This window comes from Indicator indicator, chromosome 2 (assembly GCF_027791375.1).
Source record: "Indicator indicator isolate 239-I01 chromosome 2, UM_Iind_1.1, whole genome shotgun sequence".
NCBI lineage: Eukaryota > Metazoa > Chordata > Aves > Piciformes > Indicatoridae > Indicator > Indicator indicator.
In genome coordinates, this window is record NC_072011.1 from 20,245,522 (window position 1) to 20,270,806 (window position 25,285).

The 25,285-nt window shown below is 38.7% G+C and overlaps 1 protein-coding gene across 1 annotated transcript in view; it reads right to left on the reverse strand.

The window, feature by feature from the left end:
- ARMT1 (acidic residue methyltransferase 1) overlaps positions 1–25,285 on the reverse strand; it is a 55,884-nt gene that overhangs the window by 23,001 nt on the left and 7,598 nt on the right. The window contains exons 4-7 of the mRNA XM_054396521.1: positions 12,362–12,493; positions 8,393–8,649; positions 4,305–4,449; positions 2,655–2,840 (exon numbers count right to left, since the gene is read on the reverse strand). Of these exons, the coding sequence (XP_054252496.1) occupies positions 2,655–2,840; positions 4,305–4,449; positions 8,393–8,649; positions 12,362–12,493 (720 nt within the window). The remainder of the gene's footprint in view (positions 1–2,654; positions 2,841–4,304; positions 4,450–8,392; positions 8,650–12,361; positions 12,494–25,285) is intronic.

Genomic DNA, 25,285 nt, shown 5'->3' on the forward strand with positions numbered 1-25,285 from the left:
GAACAGGTTACCCAGAGATGTGGTTGAGGTGCCATCCCTGGAGTCATTCAGGATCAGACTTGGAGGTGTCCCTGCTCACCACAGGAGGGTTGGACAAGATGACCTTTGAGGGTCCCTTCCAACCTGATGCAATCTGTGAATCCGTAAGTTACTTTCCATCAAATGTGTTACACAGCACTTCCAGAATAATGGCATGCACAGTATTTACAGAATTCCAGAAGCAAGCTCTGTGCATTTTTGACTGAATATTGCAGAAATTCAGATTTCTAAAAGGAAAGTAATACATTACAACACAAACAGCTTGGTGGCTTGCTTTTATTTCTTATATTAGTTTCAAGACTATACTAGCTTCTGCTGTTTGCTGTTATGTAGTAAGTCTGGGAGGGGAATAGATAAAACTATTGTTCACCTGCTAATGTTCTTCATGTGAAAACCAGCTAACTGCAACAAATAATTGAGTATTATATATACCAAAGAACATTCTCATGTATTAACCTCACTGGCTTTCATTTTCTTCATCAAAAATCTCAGAATTTGCAATATGTTTAATTGACAGCTGCCTCCTCCTGGGACTTATATAAAGGCAGGCACCTGGCCACAAGAGATGGAGTTCACAGAAATCCTAAGAGCAGGAGTGAAAACCTCTCTGGAAAATCTTGCAATGACTCCGAGAGGTGGCAGGGAACACTGTGGTGGCTGAGGCTTGCTGGAAAAGACTGACAGAACAGTGTGATGGCCTCTATATACTTAGGAAGATCTTCGAGGAAAATGGGAGAAACAGGCCACCATCTCAATCTGTTAATACCAAAGATGTTTGGCAAATATGTTTGGCCCAGGGAGCTTCAGGCAAGAGTGACCTGTGCTGGGTAAAGTCTGCTACAGCAAATTCCATTAACTAAAGCTCAGAAAACAGTCCAGAAACACACTGCTGGCATAGGAACAGTAGGAATTCCTGCTTTTGACCTTCCCAGGGGAATATGCCACAACATGTGCAGTGAAGTCAAAGCAACTTTATACCACTGATGCCTTTCCTGTAGCCTAATAAGACCATCAGGGGAACAGAGAGATGCCATCATATATCCTCCCTTAGATATGTGGATTTAAAGCATTTTTGTTTATTTTTTTTTCAATAACTAGTTTCTTAATATGCTTTTGTGAACATAAACCTTCTCAACAGATGCTGAGTACAGCATCTGCAAATGTAAACTGACATGAAATTAACTAAACCGAAAGTAAAGTGGAGGAATCTGCAGCCCCTAGATAAGCCCACACTTCATTTGAAAGGCAATGCTAATAGTTTAGCAAGACATTTCTGTAAAACATGTTAAATAAATTATGCATTTCGCATATGCACAGTAATGATAGGAAAATATTTTCCATAAAACTAGCTCAACTTTGGAAATGCTTTGGCAGTCAAAGCAAACTTGCAAAACATGTCACAAATTAAGCCTTCATCTTGGTTTAAAACATCTCCTGATTCTGGCTTCCTTAGTGAGCAGACCATACTCAGCTCTTACTCATACACCTGTCTTTGAAGTGAAGTACAAGAAGAAAATGTTCTCAAAAAGGACCTGTTTACATTTTTGGGGCAGGTTCTCTCTCAATGTCATTTGAGTCTTAGAAAATTTTACACAGCTTAGTAAGAAGTATTTTCAGCAGTAAGTAAAATTTATGACTGTTGCACTACTTAACATTTATCTTCCCCACAACAAATTCTGCTCTAGAGCACACTGCCAGCTATTTCTCATCCTCTAAATATTTTCCCTACAACCAAATCAGAACACTATATTCTTTAAAGTGTGTGGTAGCGATCTCCTGTTCACACACAAAAAGTAAGGGGTAGGGTGGGCTATATTATACTACATTTGAAAACTTATTTGCACAAGGTTGCCTTTAAGTTACATTTTTCTGCAAACTGAGTCACACACAACTCAGCTACCTATTTGACAGTCTAAGCTTATTCTCTTAGTTTCTTAAGAAGTTCTGGCACACTGCTCCAGTATCTGCAGGAAGTTTTCATTACAGTTTTAGTAAACTGCTCCCTTTCCACAGCATTCAAAGAACAAAGTAATAAGGGAAACTGCTACAGAAGTTCACTTTGTTCAACTGTCCTTTGCAATGTACAAAAACTCTTACTGGTGAGTTCTCCTGGAGCAATTATATCCTTAAACCAAACTATGTCCTATCAATTTATTTTAATTTCTCAGTAGAACTTTTAAATAAATTGAATAATAGAATCCTCAGGAAAGTTGCAATATCACATAAATATTAAATAAAGCAGCATATTTTCTTTGTTCCATGCTTGTGCCTCAGATATACTTATTTTAAGTCTGTAAACATCTGTTTACTTACATGTTTGTGCAAGCACAGCAAAGGCTGCAACAATACAGAGCAAGCAAAAATATAAATTTGCAAGCATTGTTAGAAGACATCAAATTTAAATCAGATATATTTTACACAATGTCATTGTTCAATCTCCATATATCCTGAAGCTTTCAAAAAGTTGACAACCACCATAGAAAAAATGTTCTTTTTAGGAAAGATTCTATTCACCAGAAGCATTTAAGAAGAAATTTTTCCCATTGAAAATTAATTTGAAGTTTCAACAAAATATATGAAAACTAGACAAACATACATGTCATGCAATTATGTACCTTACTAAGTTTTTCCATGTCTTGATAGTATCCTGCTGCCGTTTCCTGCTCCTTGGTCACTTCTGAAACAAGCTTCATGATAGTTTCTCTGCTAGCTTTGGACTCCACCTCATGGACATTGACAGCTTCTTGAAGAGCAGAAACCTGGTCTTTTAGTGTTAGATTTTCTTTACATATTTCAGAGACCTAAATAAATAATTCAAATGTTAGTAACCCTCTTAAAGCAATCAACAGTAACATATATTCATTGCTGTATATCTGCTCCTAATTATCATAAAGACATGGTGTTTGGAGTGACCCCTAGGTCAGATTTATAACTGCCCTCTACTACTCTTTTCTAAAAAGAGTAGACAATTAAAATTAAAACCATATTCCCACCAGAAACCCACACCTTAGTGTAATGTGGTTCAGATTTACTCCCACACAATCTCTATGATCTATTGAACTTGCACTTAACATAAAGCAGGTCAGAAAATGAAAACAGATCACAGAGCTAACTTCATACGAAAACCAGGCCATTTAAGTTTGCATTAAGATTTATCCCTCCCATTTGGAATAAGAAACTGAAAGCTGCATTTTACGCCTGAAACTTTTTAGGCATGGGGAGATTTGAGTTAGTAACAGCTATTTCATAAGTATATTCAAGGGCAAGGCCAAACACCTGGTGAGCTGCTGACACCCTGGAAAAAGGAGGAGGCTTCTATAGCTGTTTTGGTATGTTATGCTATTTCCAAAAGGTGGAATGGATGAATGTGGGCACTTCAAGTAGTGCATAAGGTAAAAAATAAGTGCCCTGGCTCGTACTGGCAAGACATTTGTTAAGAATAAGCCAGATTAGTGCTCTCTTGAACAAAACTGTAATGTGGAAAAGAAGCTAAATAGAGACTCTATGACCCTAACAGAAAAATTACTTGCCAAGTTTTCCTAATGTACACAGTTTTCAGCACAAATTATATCTCCCAACTAGATTTATTACTACATTTTTTAAATGCCAACATATTTTTTTAAAAAACTCCCTTTAATTCCTTAGCTTAAAGCATGTAAGAGTTACAGATTAACACAAAGATCTTTGCTTCTAGTGACAAGTAGCTAAGTTCTCTTACAGTATTTATTACAATTTCCATGTGCTTGTGCTTTCCTAAATAGAAGCTTGGGTTCTGGAAATTCAGAAGTATCCTGGAGAGCACTAATAAAGTTTAATGATTAAGTCTCAAAAACACCACATAGTTAGTTACAGCATTTTGTTAAAGGGTATATTCAAGGTTGGTTTAGGGTATGCAGTTTCAGATATGTTGGCTTGAGATAAGCCTTAAGATCTAGCAGTACAGTTCACATGTCACCTAGTGACTCCCAGGGTTAACGTTTTCAGGAAGGTTTCAACTAAGTATATAATCAGGACTGCACTTGGGAACTGCAGGTTGATAAAACATTTATGCAGAGTAGACTGAGTTCACTGAGCTCTGTTAGTGTTCAGCACCTTTGGAAATCAGCCCAATCTGGGAGGAAAAATAAAATCTGTCTTAAATGTTAGCATTAATTATTAATCATTATTAAACACAACAACTCCTGTCTTCATCACTTTCTTTACTTGACAAGCAAATATTCTTCTATTAAAACGCAATTCAGAAACTCTTCCCTGCACATAATCACCTTTGACATTAAATGTTCCTGTGGTTTCTCTTTTTCTCTGATGTCTGTGTCCAAGAATCCAGAAAGCTGTGTAAGGAGCTCTTCATACTTTCTGCTGATTTTAGAAGCTTGAGTCATGCTTTCTTCACACTCATTCAAATATTTACTAATCAGGAACAAAAACAAACAAACAAAAAAACACCACACCAGGATGAATGTTCTTTGAAGCAGAATTTTTAGGTAAATTACACCAAGATAATTGCTAGCTTCTGCGTACCACAAAATGAATTTTATAAGTTACGTATAATTATCTATATCTGTTATCTAATACATATCATTTTTGTCGCTTTTGAGAGTGATCAAGCTATAGTAAAAATATGCTAAAAGCACCTCTCATACCCTCTCTAACAGAGCTTACATTACTGATCAACAAACTCTGGGGAAAAAAGAAGCCCCCTCTGGACTGATGGAATCACACAATGTTAGGGGTTGGAAGGGACCTTAAAAGTCCAACCCCCCTGCCACAGTAGGATCACCTAGAGTAGGTCACATGGGAATGCTTGAGGCAGGTTTTCAATGTCTCCAGAGAAGGAGACTCCACAATCCCCTGAGCAGCCTGTTTCAGTGTTTGGTCACCCTCACAGTGAAAAAATTTTTCCTCATGTTTACATGGAATTTCCTATGCCTCAACTTCCACCCATCACCCCTTGTCCTGTCATTTGGCATCACCAAGAAGAGCATGACTCCATCCACTTAAAAACATTATGAAGTCACCACTCAGTCTTCTCCAAACTAAAGAGACCCAGTCTCTCCTCATAAGGAAGATGTTCCACTCCCTTAATCATTTTTGTGGCTCTGCACTGGACTTTTTCAAGCAGTTCCCTGTCCTTCTTGAACTGAGGGGCCCAGAACTGAACACAATATTCCAGATGTGGCCTCACCAGGGCAGAATAGAGGGGGAGGAGAACCTCTCTTGATCTACTTACTACACTCCTTCTAACACACCCCTTCTTGGCCATGGGAGCACATTGTGTAGGTCATCCTGAGTACCTGGTGAAGGGAAGCTTACCAGCTGAAGCAAACAGAGATGGGAGGCACTACTTTTCTGTACATAGTCTCCTGCACTGTAAAACTATCCACGAATGGGATTGAATAAAAAATGAAATATCAATAACAAAAGCATGAAGGCAGCTTTTTGTCATTCGTTTCATCACTCTCAAATGTGCCTATCATGCATATGAAAAACATCAACCTTAAGAACAGTTACTAGTTTGCAAATGCTCTGTAAGAAGCAACAACCAAATAACAGAGCAGTCACCTTAACTCATTGACATAAATGTAGTTACATCCCTCTGGCTGCCTGGGACACAGACAAGTCCAGCAAAGTATTGCCACAGGCTGCATAGGGAGCAAATGTATAGATTCAAATCTTGCTCATGATGCTACAATGCTGAGCACCACTTCTGAAAACCTATACAAAAAAAACAGATTAACAAAACAAAGCTCCAAATGGCCTTTACATTGATTCAAATACATCTCAGATAACACCCAGGGGAGAGGTACTCAGTGGTACAGTGCAAGAGAGAAAACTATTCAACTTCCAGTTCACCGAATATTACAGGTTGGAAAGGACCTCAAAAGATCATCTAGTCCAAGCCCCATGACAGAGCAGGATCACACACAGAACCATGCCTGCTTATAAAAAATAAACAATCTACAGTACAAAGCATGTACTTGACAACTCTACAAATAACCTAATTACATCCAGTAGGGCCATAAAGGTGTGAGCACCTAGAAAATAGGCAATCAGGTACAAAAAAGCAGAATGCAGCTCCTCCACAGCCTTGCTAGCTCTTCAGAACTAATGAGCAAAAAGAAGGGGAGGAAAAATAAGAAGAAAAAAAAAATTAAGAAAAAAGCTTTTTACAGTTTAGACTATAAAAATACCTTGGCAATAGACCTGTTGTGTTAAAAAAAAAGTACCATTTTCAACAGAAGAGGCAAACAACTTGGAAACCAATCACAGAATTCGTTAAACATTTTAAAATATATTGTTAGATATAGAATGCAAATGTGCATTTCATGCATACTGGCTTGCTCTTTTATTAGTGGTTTTCAGTGAAAATCTTTCTTGAATACCTAATTAGGACTAGTCATGTGCCATGTACTACTAAGGCAGCTAGACTGAGCAACTAAAGCTCATTAGGTCAACACCGAGTAGTATTGAGTGGCACATGTAACAATTAGCTAAGGATGAGAAAAAGCTTTGAAATTATATATGCTGTAGATTCATGACCAATCCAACATGTTTATTCCTTCCAAAAAAGCAGACTCACATTCCCTTTGTCCCTTCCCTTTTGCCAGCATTCTAGTGACATGTTCCAGATGCACAGTGAGCCAGACCTGGGAAATCAAGCTTATTCTTTTGCATACTTCTCTCTTGGAACAGTTCCCTGCTCCTGATCACCGTACAGCAACATAAAAAGAAGGGGTGACAGAAGTGTTATGAGCAAAAACAGAGCAACTAGGACTACAATGGGATTGGCAGTACGGATTTATGGCATGTAAAATTAATTGTATCTCTGTAACAACAGGCTAGTATGATACACAGCATTTTGGCAGTTTTATCCCAGTAAGTTAGGCAAACAGAACAGGCTTTTCTTCCTTTTTTCCTTCTTTCTTTCCCCTCTAGAATTAGCAGTTTAAAGAATCTTAACAACCGTTGTGTCAGAGACAGTGATGTTTTCTATGTTGCTAGGATGCATAATCCACTTCTTGGCTTAACTATCTCCTCACTTACATTTGGATCATATCTAAAATCTTTGGTGATCAACATTAGCATACTCCAGCCAGGGCTTTTGACAAATCAGTTGGTAACAGACAAGTGCACTGCAATGGATTTCTCTAGATTTTAAAACAACTTAATTATCCACTTGTAATGCACAAAGCCTGGAAGAGCTGTGTGAAATACTGGTTTGGGGAATACAGACAAATGGTAAACACTTGCCTTGCTCTAGACAGTATTGAGAAAGATGTGGACATTAGCCTTGTAATGGTGGGGAAAAATCCATTTTAAAACCCTGCAAGATGTCTATTAATGTAATGTGACCAACACTGATACTGGAATTTTAGAGTTCAGAATATTTTCACATCAATTAATGTTATCTATGACGAACATTGCTAATAGGCTCTACCTCACAGACCTGAAATAACAGCAGTTATGTGGAAATGACAGATCAGTGCTCTGGCACACTACACTAAGAAGAATATACTTAAGGATAATATACTTTATTAAAAGTTTCATGCAAGCAGTATGCATGTTAAAAACAAACAAGCAACCAAACCCAATAACTAAACCCACACAGCAATGTCCAGAAGAAAGCAGAAGAGAAAGCTAACATTACTGAAAGCTGAAGACTATTAACCTAACATGAACATGCTCCTTCAGAACGCTACAAACTATGAGTTATAACATTTTCTTTATTACACTGCTCCTAACAGACAGTTTGATACTAAGGAAGAAATTTACATGACACTGTTACTGTTCTAGCTCTGACACAGAAGGGGGGAAAAGAGACTGGAGTGGTGCAGCAGCACAGTAACTCACCACTGCACAGCGATGCAATATGTCAAATGACAAGTCATTGTCTGCAAAAGACATCATGTGATAAGCATAGTCCAGGGCACTTGACCTTGGTTGCATCATAGGCATGCCATGAGAAGCACAAAGTTTGCCTTAGTGCCATACATGTAAACACTTGAATGAGGAAGCCACATCTGTATTTTCTAATCTGTTCAAACAGCCCTCTTTGCTCTTTTTTTTTTTCCCCTTTTTCCCAGACAATGAGGTTACACCAGGCTGACTTATATTCTCATTTCTCCTCCAAAGGACAAAACCCTCAAAACATCATTTATGTGCTAACAATTCAAAATACACATTTCAGTATCTTCCAGGAACCCTGGAGAACAACAGCTGTGCAAGACATCATAATGGAATTCAGATCTGCAATAAAGTCTGTCACCAACATATTTTTCTGTGTTGACAACAAACCATTCTGTTATTGCAAACAAACAAACAAAAAACCCAGTTCTTGTCTCACATGTCTTACTTCAGTTTGGTATTTTGCTCATGAAGCTTCTCCTTCAGCTCCCAGTTTTCCTTGAATGCTACCTGAGCTGACAACTCAGCCTGGTTTTTAGAAGCGGTGAGCACACAGACCGCCTCCTCCATCTCTTCAATTCGGGTTTGCAAAGACAGCAAGCGAGACATCTGTCTAGCATTGTTTTCCTTGTATGTTTCAGCTTCAGCCTTCAGTTCTTGAAAAGAGGCTTCTTTAGAGACCATTCTGGACCTGAGTTCAAGAAGCTATAAAATAGAAAAGGAGACAATCCATTTAAAAAGGAAGAATAACTTGGCCATATATGGAGTAGCGTACAGTTCTGAGCTCTCCAGTTCAAGAGAGATAAGAAACTGGAGAGTCCAGCAGAGGGCTATGAAGATGATTAGGGGATTGAAGCATCTCTTTAATAAGGAAAGATTGAAACCTAGGTCTGTTTAGCCTGGAGAAGAGAAGATTGAGGAGATTCTATCAATGCTTATAAATATCTGAAGGGCAACTGTCAGGAGGATGGGGCTAGGCTTTTTCAGTGATGCCTATTGAGAGAACAAGGGGCAATGGACACAAACTGAAACACAGGAAGTTTGACCTAAACCCAGGGAAAAAATTCTTTACTTTGAAGGTGATGGAGCACTGGAGCGGCCTGCCCAGAGATGTTGTGGAGTCTCCTTCTCTGGGCATATCTGAAACCCATTCAAACGTGATCCTGTGCAACCTGCCTCAGGTGAACTTGCTTTAGCAGGAGGGTTGGATGAGATGGTCCTCAGAGGTCCCTTCCAACCCCTGCCATTCTGTGATAAATTTGCCAAGACTGAAATATATGTGACTGTGCTACACGTTAAGTAGTGTGACAAGAAACCATTTTTTAACAAAAAACTTGGAGTCTTCAATCACTACAAGACTAGGAAAAACGAATAGGTTTGTAAAAAAACAAAAGCTATTGTTGTGTAATACAATATAACTTTTTGATAAAGTATCTTAAAGAAAGACACATTTATTTACAAACTCAGAATTTAGGAAAAGTTCACCTTAAGTTCTGCCACACAGCTTTAACTCACCTCCCTTATGCATCTGCATTATCATATCATTATTAACACCACTATTGCCCTCTTTTTTTGCCGGCCTCCTCCCTGCTCCCAGTTGTGGTGCACAATTTCACAGGTAATCTGTAGTTGCAGGGAATTACAACAGCAAAGTATCCTGCCATATGAGAGCGGAGCATTTTGATGATTCGCAGCACGTTCAGAGGCAAGGCAAATTTTGGAGAGTTGTGCAAATTCTTTGTAGGCAACTTCTTTTCTTATGCAATTTTTTTGTCTGATAATCCAACCAAATGTATCAGGATGTGGACAGAAACAGCAAGAGAGCCTTTTACAGAAGTTTGGGAGGAAGAATATCATTGACAAATGTCGAGCCCTTGTTCCAGAGATGATGCTAGAGCTTCTCAACAGCTCATGAAGTTCAGTTGTTTTTCTTTACTTTCCTCTCTCACTTTCAGTTAGAAATACATTTTCCATTGAACTATTTCTGATCCAAGCTTCTCTAAAAGACTAAGATGGGGCAGACATACCAGGCACAAACTTCAGTGTGGTTTATTTTGTTAAAAGGAACAAGTAATTTAAAGTGGATTATTTTTCATAAGAAGTATTAAGGCATGTTTCAGCTTTCCTGACAATTCCAATTACAAGCAGCAAGATGCAATCCAAAACGTCTCCTGCTACATAAATTAGTAGACAAATAATTAAGCCACATTAACTGCTCTTCATGACGCATGCTAGAGATTTGAACTTGTGGCAAACTCTTTAAGGCAATAAATATTTAAGATGTTACATTGCAATTCAGGATGTCAAGAAATTCACCATTCTGTCAGAGACTTCCAATGTGACCAAACCCAAGACACTCAAATTCCAGGAGGCCAATGAGCTGACTGAACAGTGACTGCCTTGGAAAATGAGAGGTTCTGCTTCTCCTGCTCCCAGCCGCACACACCTGTCTGCTCCCTTGTACCAGTACTGGTGTCTGTCTGACTCCACAAACAATTTAACACAGCTGACAGAAAAAAATTCACTTTCTGCAGAAGAGGTAGAGAGGAATGGGAGCTGGTCACATCACAGAGAAAAGGCTAACACTAACGAATCAGGTAGCAGGATTACTCTTGCAGCAGCAGAATAATCTGATGAGTTTGTGCTTCACATGCAAACATTGGTTTATCAAGACACTTTTGAGCTGACATAAAGCAGCACCAATTTTGAGAAAAGCATATCTGTCTTTTTCCAGGCTTATGAGCTTCATTTAAATACTCCACCCTCTTCTTTGTACTAACAGATTGGTATCCCAGTCTTATTTCACCTTGTAGAAGTCCTGTGGCTACAAGGTAAAATAAAACAGGGATACCACTCTGCTAAAACACAGGCCAGAAGAAAAGGCTTTATTTTTTAACTGCATCAGTTCCCCAACAAAATAGTGCACCATAAAACACACACACATCTGTGCCAGTACAAGGAATGGGGCAGAGTGGAGAAAGAAATGAGCAGCTTAAGGAACAACAGAATTGCTTTGCTTGGCAGCTGGACCAAGCTATGGTAGCTTAAAGTGTTTGTAACCTTAAAAAGTCTCTGTGGTTTAAATCCCCATCTGCAAAATCTGATATTTTTCCCTCTGACCATTGTCTTTGTGGTCAGTTCCAATAGCAGAAAAAGCAAGAATAATCCCATATCATGAATTTTATAGAGCACTCAGAACAAGGCTCTGACCTCAGCTGGGTCATAAAGGTCTTTATAACAAGAGCACAAACAGCTGCTTTCTTAACTATTCTTTCATTCCTGCAAGCACAGTGCTGAAAGAATCTATAAATCAGTCATTCATGTTGGCAATAAAGCTATTCAACATTTCCAGGAATAAATTCTTTCTACAAGAACATAAGATTCTGTATAGCTTTTTAAAATTAAAATTTAAAGTACCGATATTGGATAGCCATTAAATGCAGGGGAACTCTGCAGTAATTTCATGACCAGGCAGTCGAATTCAAGCTCAGCTGATGGACACTTATCCCTGTAGTTCTGGTGGGCATTAACAATTCATTCTCCCGCAATATTACATGTTCCTGCTGTTTCCCATATTCAGCCATCCACAATTAAAAAACTTTTATTTCATTTGATAGACCCTTTTTAAATGTTCATGTACTATGCAAGTGCATCACAAAGCACTTCACAACATGCCAAAGAAATATGCATTTGTAAAATATACAGATGTTTAAGAAAAAGTTGGGTCAATGTTCACAAATTTGTTGACCTTTACATATCCATGTATATTTATGAAGTATACAATTAAATCTATGTATGTACATAAATACAAGCATTTTATGTCTCCTAAACACAAACTTTATCCCATCTTAAAGCTGACTGCTGGCTACATTGATGAATTGGATCAACTCTACTCAGTAGTATGTTAAAAAAATTTACATGCGAAAATACAGAAACTCTAGTAAATCCTCCCTCCTGAGATGTTACACTCAACCTTATTAGCTCAAACATATCTTTGCTGGGTGGTGAAAGCAAAACAAATCTGGGGAGCTGCAGCTTGAATAAAGTGGAGAAGTGGGTGAGGATGGACAGTTAACTCACCATGAACCACATGAGAACATTATCAGAACTTTTATATAATCACTATTTAGAAGTATTAAATTTCAGGTTTAATTTTAAAAGATTGCATTCAGAGAATGATGATAAAAAGCTAGATTACTTTAAATCTTTCAAATACAAACTCATAATCAGTTATTGAACACAGAAGCAAGCAAGTAAAAATTGCACAGAAATTCTAAAAAGAGGAATGTTACAAGAAACAAAAGTTCTGTATCAAAAGCATCAAATTTAGGACTTTTTTCCAGCTTCCTGCTCTCTGCAGAAAGAGACTAGAGAATCCTTAAATTTGGGGAAGGATTGGAAATATTTATAAATGTACCTCTGACCAAGCACAATCATACTTCACTGAAAGTGCTGCAAGCTCACTTTGAGCAGTTTCGGCTGCAGCTCGATAGTGATTCATCTGCTCTCTAGTGACAGGAACATCCAAAAGAACATGATCATGAGATTCCTGAGAAAAGAGCATATGAACAAAACCATTAGATATTGCATTTTTGGAACATTTTTGCTTCAGTGCTTGGCTTGATGAAGCTACTCAAGGGAATTTACTCTAAATATGTTATTCCTAGAGCTGGAGAGTACTAACTCTCCTGTCTTCTTCCTAATTATGCACATCTCATTCTCAGTTGAGCTGCAGCTTCTATGTATTTAGCAACATTCAAAAGGTCCCTCCCTCTACAAAGGTATCCAGTCACTCCTTCACCTCACAATCTTTAATCTAAAGGAACTCCCCAGGTGTCTCTTATACAAAGAGTCACTTTGGCTTTTAGACCTCAGTTACATTTCACACCCTCTCATTTTTATTTTGGAAGAAATGGCAAAAAAAAAAAAAAGCCAACATGCAATGGCTATTGATCTCTGTGCCACTCACCATTTTGCAGATTTCTAGCACATTTCACTTCCACAGTCTCACTACCAAGTTGAAGAGTCCATTCCTGCTCAGACACTCTGACCTCCTCCTCAAAGTCACTTTTTGGCTCACCCATTTGTTCGCTTTTATTTCTAATCATTGAATCATAGAATCATAGGATCAACAATGTTGGAAAAGACCTCAGAGATCATCAAGTCCAACCTATCACCCAATCTGCCAAGACTAAAGCTCCTCTTGAACTCCATCACTTCGACGCAACTTCAGCTTTCTGAGTGATGCTTCCTCATCCCAGCAATCACCACAGTGACTTCCTTTCACCCTTTTCCAAGCTCTTCTGATAGGCAGCAACCACTGGTTCTGCACTTCTACTACAGTCTCCTTTGCTATACTCGTACAACTTCTAGCTATTACTTTTAGACTGTAGTAAGGTTTCTCAGTCTTCTGTGGTTTTACTCTCCTACCATAGAGCAGAAATGCAATGGATTTCTTCACCTTTGTTACCTGTCTTTCAATACGAAAACTCAGATCTGAAGCCAAGATATGAGTTTTATTAGATGGAACATTTTTTTCAATCAATAGTGACTACAAAATGATGAAAATTAGCATCTTCAGAACAAGACTCTGCTTAGGTGATGCCAGGAGCACACATGACAAAGGACAGAATATGAAATTTTTATTCCATCAGCTCCCATGCAGAACAAACAAAACTGCAATCCTGGTGCATTTGGACACACATCACAAAATCCAGATCTCCTCCAGTTAATGACTTCAGTTGAAAAAAGATATTCCAATGGAGATTCACACAAGATGCCTTTCCTTTGTGCTCTCTTACATCAGCACTGTTTTCCAGGGCAAGATAAATTACAAATTCAGCTCCTGCTTATTCTGAATAAAAAAATAATGAACAACTTTCTAATAGGTGAAGATCTAGTAAAATAAGCCTCTATCAAGAAACACACAGAAAATCCCAAGGGAATAAAGCATAACTGCCAGTATGGACTGTAGCAGAAGATAAATTACCTCAGATCAGTTTCTGCAACATTGTCCACTCTTTAATCTTTCTTCACTCCACTAGTACACACTGGATTAGATTCATCAAGTTTAATCACATTAATCTCCCTCAAACATACTCAGCTATGCTCTTTCAAAAAGGAGTTGCCACTCTCACCGAGCCAAACTGATACACATAGTACAGCTCACAGCCATGTACAACACACCACACAATCTCTGAGATAAAAGGGCTGCTAATTTTCTCAGTACTTTATCACTATACTGAGGGAGTGAGGGGAAAGCATGTACCATCTCTGCTACTTTGTCTTCTTTTCTGCTTTATTGCACCTGTTTCACACTGTAAAACTGCATGAAAATCTTTGATGTAGTAGAGTGGTAGTTTTTTTGGGTTTGTGGTTTTTTTTTTTTCATTCTGTAATACATCAGGCCTCCAAAACCATGGATGGGGCTTGCAAAGAATAACAGTGTGTATGTTTTATATTTATATTACCATATTGATGTATGTTTTCTTTTTTCTTCCCTGGACAAACACAACCACTTTGACTCTACAGAAAAAAAGGATAACTTCAAAACTGAAGAAATAAAAACCTTTCAGAGCATAGCTATAGAAAGAAGCTCCCTGTTCAGAAACAATAATCTACACAAGAAAACCTTCCACAGCTGGAACTTCTGAAACCTACATTTATCACACAAATCTAGATTTTAAAATTATGACTTTAAGCATGCAGGCATATATCCAGAGGGATTTAAAAGAGGTTTAAATGAAATCAGGTGTAAAAGTCAATGGGAATTACCATTTCACTCATTTAAAGTCTTAGTGACGTTTACAGAAACAGATTTTTGCATCCTCCAGTGCCTTAGTAAACTTGAGGCTAATCATACATGGCAACACCATGCTAGGGAAACTGGTATGACTATCATACCTTTGGCAGGAAATGTAAATGCCATAATATTTAAGTGAATAGTTTTCTATGTTTTGCTAGCAGCCATTCACAAGTCTGACCATTAACCATACCTGTAACAATGCAATAATTAGGCATGACTCTATAATAGGAGTAAAATTTGTTATGCAGATGTGGCACATTTATACCTCTGGAAAATTTCAGATTTGTAACATCTCATGAGTGCTATGTACTTTATATTGATTACTGTTAAGAGAATAGAGTGAATGACACATTAAAACAGGCAGAAGAAGCCTTAATGCCACTCAGTCAGCTTTAAACAGCCTAGCTTTTGGGTGGTTCTCCTATTCACTTTATTAACTTGTTTGGTCCCTTTCCACACACTTGCAAGAAAACTAAGTTTTTACTTAATTTCAAATACTAAACAGAAGCTAAACTTATATTTACAATATTTAGGAGTAATGTCTATTTGAACCCTTTGCTTTATTAGTAATAGGTGTTCTTTAGAAAATTAACAACATAAAACCCCACAGTAACAACAATGACCTCTTGTTTTAATTTTTTACCAAATAACCCCTTTCGCTTCCCTGGAATCCAGCCTGTAGTTGAGAAACTTCAACAGAAACAAAATAACTTTCAACACCATTCAGTAGTTTTATACTTCACCATATCAAAACTGGCCTACGTTTCAAGTCACTCACTCCCATTCTGCTTTTTGTCAGCTCCCATTTTATTTCATGACACATTTCTTATTTCAGCTCTGGGAAATGCTGCTACCACTTCTACTGCCCCCCTGCCACACACACAGGTCGCTTCCCAATTTTTTTTTAATCTCTATCAAAACAGAAAGCCCTCAGTAAGCACTTAGGCACTGATGAATACCAATGATATGCCAATGTACTGCCTCATGCCCACGCTACTCAGGGCAGGGATTTCTTACTCCAGTTTACAAGGCACATTGGGTTGGCATACCTAAAATAATGGTGCACAAACTTTGTTGAGTCTGTTCTCCCTTCATGTCTACCGAACAAGTGTGGGGAAGGAGGAAGAAGTTGAAAATTAAATAGATTTTAAATATGATAACATGTGCCATTATTTTTTCATAAACCTGCTTCATTAAATTGTTATTGGCTAACATCACCAAAGTAGGGCATAAAAGCAGAACACTTTATCTAAGAGTCTATGATCGTTGGTGGCCTCCACAATACTGAAACACACATCTAACTAAAATAGCCATTTTAACTGTGACTTCTTTGGGTTACGTTCAGTAGTTCAGCTACACACTGAGACTTTGTGCAGTGACTACTTCCTTTTGCCAGTGCTTTTGTTTTTATTTGTTTTTATTTATTTATTTTTATTTACCCTGCATCTCTTCCGATAAAGATTTTAAAACATAATAATAATCTGAGCAATAAGCACATGATTTTAATGGAACTGAACTTTCCAGGTGTTAAGGGAACTAGCATGTCCTTTTCACCTACATGTCTAGACAGGACTTATTACACTGCTTGGACTCAGTGGGCCTAGTGTCCTAACACTTCATATTCTGAAAACAAACAAATGAGATATCCTGAATCTGTAACAGCTTCTCCTAAGACATAGGTGTATATATACATGCACAAAAATTGTTCTACTTTCTGAAAATATGATGCAGCACCACAGTTATTATTTGCTGCAAAGATGACATCCAAGTAGTGGGAAGAATGTGCAATTGAGAAGTTTCCACATAGAGTTTATTTCCCAAAGACATCACAAGGAAATGTTAGTCCCCAAATTTGCCAATGGACCTATGGGAGGCTAAGGTGCCCTGCAGGATAATGGGGATCAAGAGGAATTCATTGTCTATGGGCTGAAAAAGCAAATATTTTATTTTTAATATCTATAACTTATATAACTCATAGGAAAATTGGGCACTAAACAGGTTTTAGAGATTCATTTCCTAGTCAGATGGAAAAGAGGTAGCACTCAACAGATTTTTTTTTGGTAGAAGCAGCTAGCCAGCCAGCACATCAGTAAGTGTGAGAAAGGTGAGTCACTATTACACAGAGAGTCAAAGTTTGTTAACACATGTGAAAACAGACTAAAACGAGTCAGATCCATTTGGGGGGCAGAAGTGAAGGAGGAAGCTGTTTACAGATTAACCATCTTGCTTGTATATTTTGTGTAAAGTTGACTTTTTTTTCTAGATAATCCTTTGTACAATTTGCCTATCAGAGATCTCAAATGTTTCCATTGATAATGCTTCATTAACCTAAATCAAAATTTGCAAGTAATATTTTAAAAGCATTTCAGTTTCATCAGTTTCTCTTTCACGTTTTAAAGTGTCAGAAATACCCAATTACTTTTGACCGCTTCCTGCCTGAAGTCCTCTTATCCCTCTCTGATTTTTGCCTGTAACTAGGCCAAACTTACTGCTTGCAGCTGGTGTGTGCAGTTTTGAAAACTTATTTTGTCGCTGCTCTGTGCCTGTGGAGTTTTTAGGCATTAGTGTAATGTTTCAGAAACATGTAAAACTAAGCAAAACATTCCCAATACCTCAAATAAATTACCAGAGATTTTCTAAATTCCTTTTAGGAGGGTACTGCTTAGCTCTACCCTCCTCCCTTCACAGTAATCATTGAAAGGTATTACCAAAAGATAAAAATCACCCTCTTGTAGTTCATCGACTGACAAGGCCAATTTCAAGCTTGATTAATGGGCCTGAATTAAAGTGTCATAACAATTAAAATTTTGACCTTACCCTTTACTACTACAAGCAGCAGTTAAAGCATTTTAATCTTTCATTTTACTCTCAGGATGAGGTGACTGCATCTAAACAGAGCAAATGTCTTTAATATGATGAAAGCAGTCATCTCAAGGCAATTACAGACACATCACCTACTGAAAATGCTACTTAACATATTTTGTTTACTTTTTCCTTTGCTTGCATGCCTAAATTTAAAAAATGGGGTCTTCCTGACATTTTGTCTTACAGTTTTTACCAAAATTAATAATAAAGAGACACCATGTTTAGTCTCAAAGTAATAAAGAGGGTAATTGCTAAGACAAAATTTAAGAGAAAATGTGACAAAATTAAATGCTTATGCAGAGATTTTTGCAAAACCCTTCCTGTTCAACTTTTTTTTTACTTCACCAGTGCTGAATAGAGTTGAATAATAGCTTAAATGAGATTTTTAAAAATGGACCTTCATGCAATGCCAACACTTGACATTTTTCTACTACACTGCAGTCAATGAAGTGCACTTTTTAGATGTAAGTGTGTTGGTACATACACAATTAAAATTGATTGGTGATGTAGTTTGATTTACCATCTGTAACCACTATTTTGTAAATGCAAATGGTTTCTAATGTGCTTCTGAGTCATGGAAGTAGCATTCACAAACTATTAGACTTCAGGTCAATAGGAATGTGGAAAAGGTTACTCTGTAAGCAGTGCTAACATAAAATTTGTAATTGGGTCAAATCAGTTGTATTTAATATCATGGCAGTTGATTTTGCAGTGACAAATCACCAAAATTCTGTATTTTTTGTCTCAGAACAACATAGCATAATTAGAAAATTGATGGTCAACTATTAAGGAGATACTGAGCTGTTCATATGCTAATAAATTGTTTATCCTTTAGAATATTAAACTGTTACAAAATTTCAGTAGTACACCTTTATTACAAAAGGGGTTTGATCCTTCTAAGTAATGTCCCCGAACGTCTCCTTTAAATACACATCAAAGCTAGTAAACCAGTTCCAAAGAAAGAATACAAAGAAAATCTTAGATAACTATAAATTCCTACTCTATGAAAGACACTCCCTTCTGCAACACTTAATAAGAAAAAAAAAAAATCGTCCTTGAATTTGTAAAGATAAGCTATAACAATCAGCTGAAGTTCATGGAGCCACAACTGAAGCACTTAAGTGTACTGCCTTATGCCTGCAGTTGCTGTTTGGGTTTAGTTTTGTGTTTGTGGATTTTTTTTCTAAACGCAAAATTAAATTTAAACTTCAACAGATTGCAAGGGGAGTTACAATCGGCATCAATGCCAGTCACCTTCCACGGAAAGAAACGACAGAAAGCTGCCGCGGGGGAGATTTTTCCAAAATCAGGGCTGTGTTCTCTATTAGGGGGACTATAAAAGCAACAAACAAAACTCAACCAAAAACCCAACCAAAAACCCAAACAAAACAAAAGGAAACAAAAAATAGATCTCCACCCTTTCTGTCTTCCCGTGCGCCCCTTCATTACCGCCCCGCTTTACTCTTGTGCCTTACAGCGAGGCACGCCAACTTCGGGAGCTCTCAGGAGACCCCGCGGGTGCCTTGCAGTGGCCCAGCAGACGGCAGCGCGCCAGGCTCAACCGCCGAGGCCGCATCCCCGAGCTGCCTTTCCCCCCGTTCATCCCCAGGGACGCGGCGCCACGGCGGGCCGCGGCCTTACACCCGCAGACACCACTTCAACCCACGCGGGGCCTGGCCGCTCTCCAGCGCCCAGCGACGCGATACCTCCGCCGCTGTGGCTCTACTGCCCCTGTCAGCCAGCCGAGGGGCAGCGGAAGCCCCACGGGGCCCACCACTGCCAGCTCCGGAGCCGCTCATGGCAGCCGCCGGCGTGCTGCCGTCCCCTTGGCAACGCCAGGCGGACGGCGCGGCCTGCGCCCTCCTCTGCACCGGGCGGCGGAGCCAGGGCGTGCGGGCCGAGGGGGTCGCAGTACAGTCCCCTGGCTATCGAATGGGACACGCCGCACTCAGGTGTCTGAAGGTGAACACTCTATAAAGGGATGCTCACATCAACTTTTTTTTTTCCCCACTTCAAATAGACATTACACAACAAACCTTTACAGACTTGGAAATTATTTCAACATTTTCCTCAGAAAAGTCAAAACAGAGGCAAGCAGAGCAGATTAAATGTGAACAGCAGCACGCCCTTAGGTGGTGTTACCTTCTCTCCTCCCAGGGCCTGTGAAATAAGCATAGTCCTACAGCCTAGGGAAAACAGCCTGCCTTGATCATTGCTAAAATACCTCCAGCTGAAAGGGACTTCCTCTCCTCAATTGCCTTCCAAATAAAGGAAATAAACATGGGAAGAGAACTGAAGCTAGCAGTAAAGTAAAATTAAACCTTTGGGTGTATCTGTGGGAGCTGCTTAATTAGGCTTGCCCCAGTGTCTCTGGGGACAGAGTGATCTCTGTAGAATCATAGAAAGATTTAGCTTGGAAGGGGCCTTTAAGGGTTTGTGGTACACCCCCCCTGCAATTAGCAGGGACATCCTTCACTAGATCAGGTTGCTCAGAGTCTGGTCTAACCAGACCAGGGATTTCTAGGGATGGGACATGGACTACCTCTCTGATGTTTCATCACCCTCACTGTAAAAAAAAAAAACAACTTCCTTGTATCTAGCCTAGATCTACCCTCTTTTAGCTAAAACTGTTACTCCTTGTACCCCTTGCTAAAAAAATACTGTTTCCCCCTCTCATCTCCCCTTAAAGTAATGAATGGCTGCAGTAAGTTCTCCCTGGAGCCTTCTCTCTTCCAGGCTGAAAGCCTCAAATCTCAGCCTTTCTTCATAGGACAGGTGTTCCAGCCCTCTGATGATTTCTGTGGCCCTCCTTGCACCATTTTTCTACTCATTCAAAGGTCAAAAAGCATCTCACCTTTCCTAGGAACACTGACTTACTCGTATTTTCCAGGGAACAAAATGAAAAAGCTATGCATAATACTGTGTTGCACTTTGTTTGGTTGTTTAAGGTTTTTTTTGTCTTCCTCTTTGTGTGCCTGATGTCATTTTACTGCTGCTGCCAAGGACAGAGAAGACCACTGTGCAACCAGAAGGGAGCTACTGTGGGTCATCACCCTATTTAAAATGCTTCATTGCTTAAAGCACAGAGCTAGACAATGCCATACATCAGCTGGAACCCAACACTAAACTCCTGAAGGAAGGAAGAAAAATCATTAAATGTGAGGAAGCAGTGCTGGGCACAGATTAGAGGAAATGGAAATTCTTTACAGGGCTGAGGTTGTGCAGCACAGGGATCTTGAGTGGTGGCAACCACCAGCCTCCATCTCGGGATATGCCTAGGGAAAGACACAATCCCTTCAGTGTGCAAGGTGATGACAGCATCCTGGTGGCATGTTTCTAGTTTATTCTCATGGGCAAAGTGGGAGCTAACAGCAACATAGGATGGCATAGGAAGTATAAAAATGTATTATGAAAACCATTGTTCTTGCAAACTGCCTACGCAAATGCTCTTACTACTGCTGTAGTAGAGGAGCCACATGAGAAGGGCGTTTCTGAGTCAAAATTACCCAGTGTTGGCAAAGCAGATGGGGGTGCAGACAGCAACATATGTTGCAGGCATCTATCTGCAGGGAGACATCCCCTGAATCCAGAGACTGCTGCCTGGAGGGAGGGACCCTAGTTTTTCTAGGTGTCCTAGGGTGCTAACTCTCAAAAGGAGACAGGTGAGAATGCAGACAGAGCAGAAGACCTTGGCCAGAGGGGAACTGTGTGTCCAGGCTCTCCCCATACAAACAATCCCTAGTTCCCAGAAGAACTGCATCAGTTCCTCAGCAAAAGATTATCCCAAAGTGGTACAGACCGTGATTAATACAAAGTCTCTTCTGTCTGCGACTGTTCTGTGAGGTACCTGAGATACTATGCTGCTGCTAGGCAGACCAAACAAAAGTTTTTATACTTTTCAAAGTGGTGGATCTAAGCTGCTACTGCTGCATGGTGCAAAATGGTAACCCAGCATAAACTCATTCTGCAACTGAAATCTATTAAATATTTCTGACAGGTTAAATTTGTACTGGTGATCTTACAGAAAATTAGCATAACTCTGGCACAAGTTTTAATGTCCTCTGCAAATTTGGACACAAAAAAAAAGAAAAAACAAAACCAGCCTAATCCATCCAACTATAGGGAGCAGCATGCGGATGCAGGATTAAATGATTGTGAAACTTTGTGCTAACTTCCTCCAGCATGTGCTCTTCTCCATTGCTAGTCCTGCAGTGCCACAGCTGGTTCAAGAGCTATACTTCAACCACTTCTACACTGGTGGTGGAGAGAGAGCATACTTATACAGCTGTATCTTTCTGTAGATCTATAAAGTTATTTGGATTAAAAAACAAACCAAAAAAATCCCCAAACAACAGTGAATCTGATGAACTCTAGTGAGAGCAACAACAAATGAGGGAAAAAAGAAAAGCAGAAATTTCATTTAACTCTGAAAAAGAATGGAGCAGTTTGACAGGGCACAGTACTGATTCTTCAAGCCATTTCACTAAGAGAAAAGGCACCTTATTAAAGGATCTCACACTTTAAAATGTGTTAGTTTGTTAAATACTACAGGCAGAGTTCTCAGAAGGACTCCACATTTCTTTTTCCTTAACAGGGGCAGGAAATAACCATTTAGCAATGGTTACTTCAGGATTTTTACTTAAGAGTAATTTCAAAGTCATTTTCATGAGTAAGATTCTTATGTTACATAAAATATAAAGGCAGGGTGCTTTTAGCCTTTCTGAACAAAGAATGATGCAGAATCTCTTGAGTATACATCATAATAAAGTCACTGTATTTCTTAAATCAGAAAATAATTTAAAAATCAGTAATTATATTTTCCCTTCCATGAAAGAGCTCAGTATTGATGAAGGAGGCTAAAACTGATCGTGGATATGAAACCCAATTCCAGTAGCCAGTGCACCCCAAAATTTGACAACTGAGATATTTCTGCAGATTCCAAAATACCTGCTCCCCACTGGTTTTTTTGGTAAGTAAATGACAATGGGTGTATCAGAATAATTTCAAAGCTAAGAGTCACATGATGGTGTGGAAAGTGTTCCCCTCATTCAAATGAAAGAGACATCCTTTGTATCTTGTGGGATATATGGATGGATGGAGAGGAATTCTTCGAATACCACAACAGCTTAGTGTTTCTGGACACTTGAACCAGAGATTGCCTAGCAAGTGACACAAATGCATAGTGGCTAAAATGGTATTTCTATATCAGTATCTGTATTTTGCTAGCAAATCTGTTTCAGACTTATGACAACTTAATAAAAAGAAAACTAACATAGCAACATAAAATAAGTGACAGACTTTAAACAAACAAAAACAAAAACAAAGCTTGCTGGGGCATCCAAGAACACTGCAAGAGTGGCAAGTACAGATGCACCAACATGGTAGTAAACAGACCTGATCTAGGAAAGAAGTCCCTAACTTTCTTAAAGAAAAAATTCACAATTTCCTCAGAGCCAAACCCATCCTTAAGAATGGAACAATTAACTGCTAATGAAAGGTTAAGATCTTATTTTTATTATTTTGTTTTTAAGGATTTTAATTAATTTTAAAAATCCAAAGCACTACCATAAAATGCATCTTTTGGCATTGTGTTTTTAAACTGATTTTAAAAGAAACAATACAATCATCTTGCTTAACCATGCAGATATATACTTAACATTACTCTTTTTTTTTCTCCCCAGGTCCATGAAAAAAATCTCAAGCAAACCCAACAGAGCTTAAGTCAGAGTAGTGCTTAATTTCCTGTAAATATTGTGAAACACAGACAGCCAAGCACAGAATGAACATTGAGATGCCCCAACTGTATGGAAAAGCTCTTGTACACTTCTGTGTATTATCACAACCTGTAATTCACAGGTGTGTGCACTGGTTTTGCACTATGCCTGTGACATTACTTTTTGCCATGGTTCATCACAAATGAAAATAATTCCTATCAAAAAGTGATTTACTGTGACATTACTTTTTGCCATGGTTCATCACAAATGAAAATAATTCCTATCAAAAAGTGATTTACAAAAAAAGTTGCTCAAAATGTCAAATAAAAAAACCAGGAGTCAAAAGTCATTGGCTTCTTGTGGCCTTCAGAATTAGTGAAAATGCCCTTGGTTTTGCTCTAAATATTCAAATGGCACATGAAATGAAAATGTGCAGAATTTGGGTGTTGAATTCAGTACCTCCCAAGTTACACTGTACAAGCATTTGGGGCAATCATTTGTAACACAGGTGTACAGAAGTAACTTTGTGCGTACTTGAGGGAAAAAAAATATGCCACATTATAGCATGTGCTACTGTTATAACATATGCTTCATGTTGTACAGCAGTAAATCCCACCCAAATGCAGTAGGCACATGCTGCCATTTCATGATACTGTATTACAGAGTTAATACTGTAGCTAACTCACCAGCAGACCGCAGCACCTCATCAAAGTACTATCTGTCTCCGCAACTTCTCTGTGGCATGGGCAAATACAGCAATGGCATTACAGCAGTTTTTTTGTTTTGGTTTGGTTTAGGTTTTTTGTAATTCATAGAATCAATACAAATTCTGGAAAAATACAGCCAATGGACAGAAAAATTGCTGCACATTCAGTTCTGTCTGCACTTTGCAATTAGATACAGAAATCTAGCAAATAAATACTTGGAAGTAAGAGCTGTGCATCCCTTACATAACTCTGTATACCATACAAGCTTCTCTTTGTGAGGAGGAAAAGATGGAAAGTGCTTACTTAATAAACTGCAGAATAATTTATGTCTTCTTTTATTTTTTCAGTATGACATCATGTCTTACATTAGCTTTCCAATGCTTATCAAAGAATTACATGCCTTATAGTACTCATGAAATTACCATGAAATTACTTCTTCACAAACATTAATGCAACAATCTCCAACACGATGATTCTGTAACACTGCATGAAAATTGCTGCATCTCCAAAGTGATTTAGCATTTTGTAGAATTCTATTTCATCATGTAACTTCAGAATATTCATTTTCACTCACCTGCATGGCAAATCACCAGAGGCAACATTTTGAAAGTAATCTGGGCACAGAGACGCAGATTAATAACCAGTGAAAAATGAAACCAAGTTTCTCAGCATGCATAAGAGACAAATTACTCTTCAAGGGTGGCCTTCACAGTGAAAAAATCCTTTCTTTTCTTGTCCACACTTTCAAACCTCTCCAGCAAATTAAGTCAGCACTTTCTGCCCCAAATCATTTTGTCTTTGTGAACAAGGTGGGAAGTTTCCATTGCACATATTCTAGAACTCCCATCCCTCTGTTCTTGATCCAAAGCTGTTGCTTCAAAGAACATTTGAAACAACAGCATTTTCACAGATGAGAAACTGTGGCTCCAGCACCCAGATTCATCATGTCGCGTTAAGTATTTGGTCAAAGCACCAAAGCTGGAGTCCTCATGAGTTCTCTGCAGCCATAGATCTTCAGCAGCCTGACCTTCAGCTCTCTGGGCTGGATTTCTAATTTATGCAGTTCAATCAGGTGTCTACAGATGAGCATGAATTCATCTAGGAGTGCTAAGCCAGTGCTACACCAGAGATGCAAAGGAGGTGAGAACACTAAACCTAGGTCTCAGAAGTAGAACCCTACCTACAATATCACTTCACCTCCCAAAAATCCTAGCATCTTAACTTTTGAATACTTGACCTTGCAACTACAA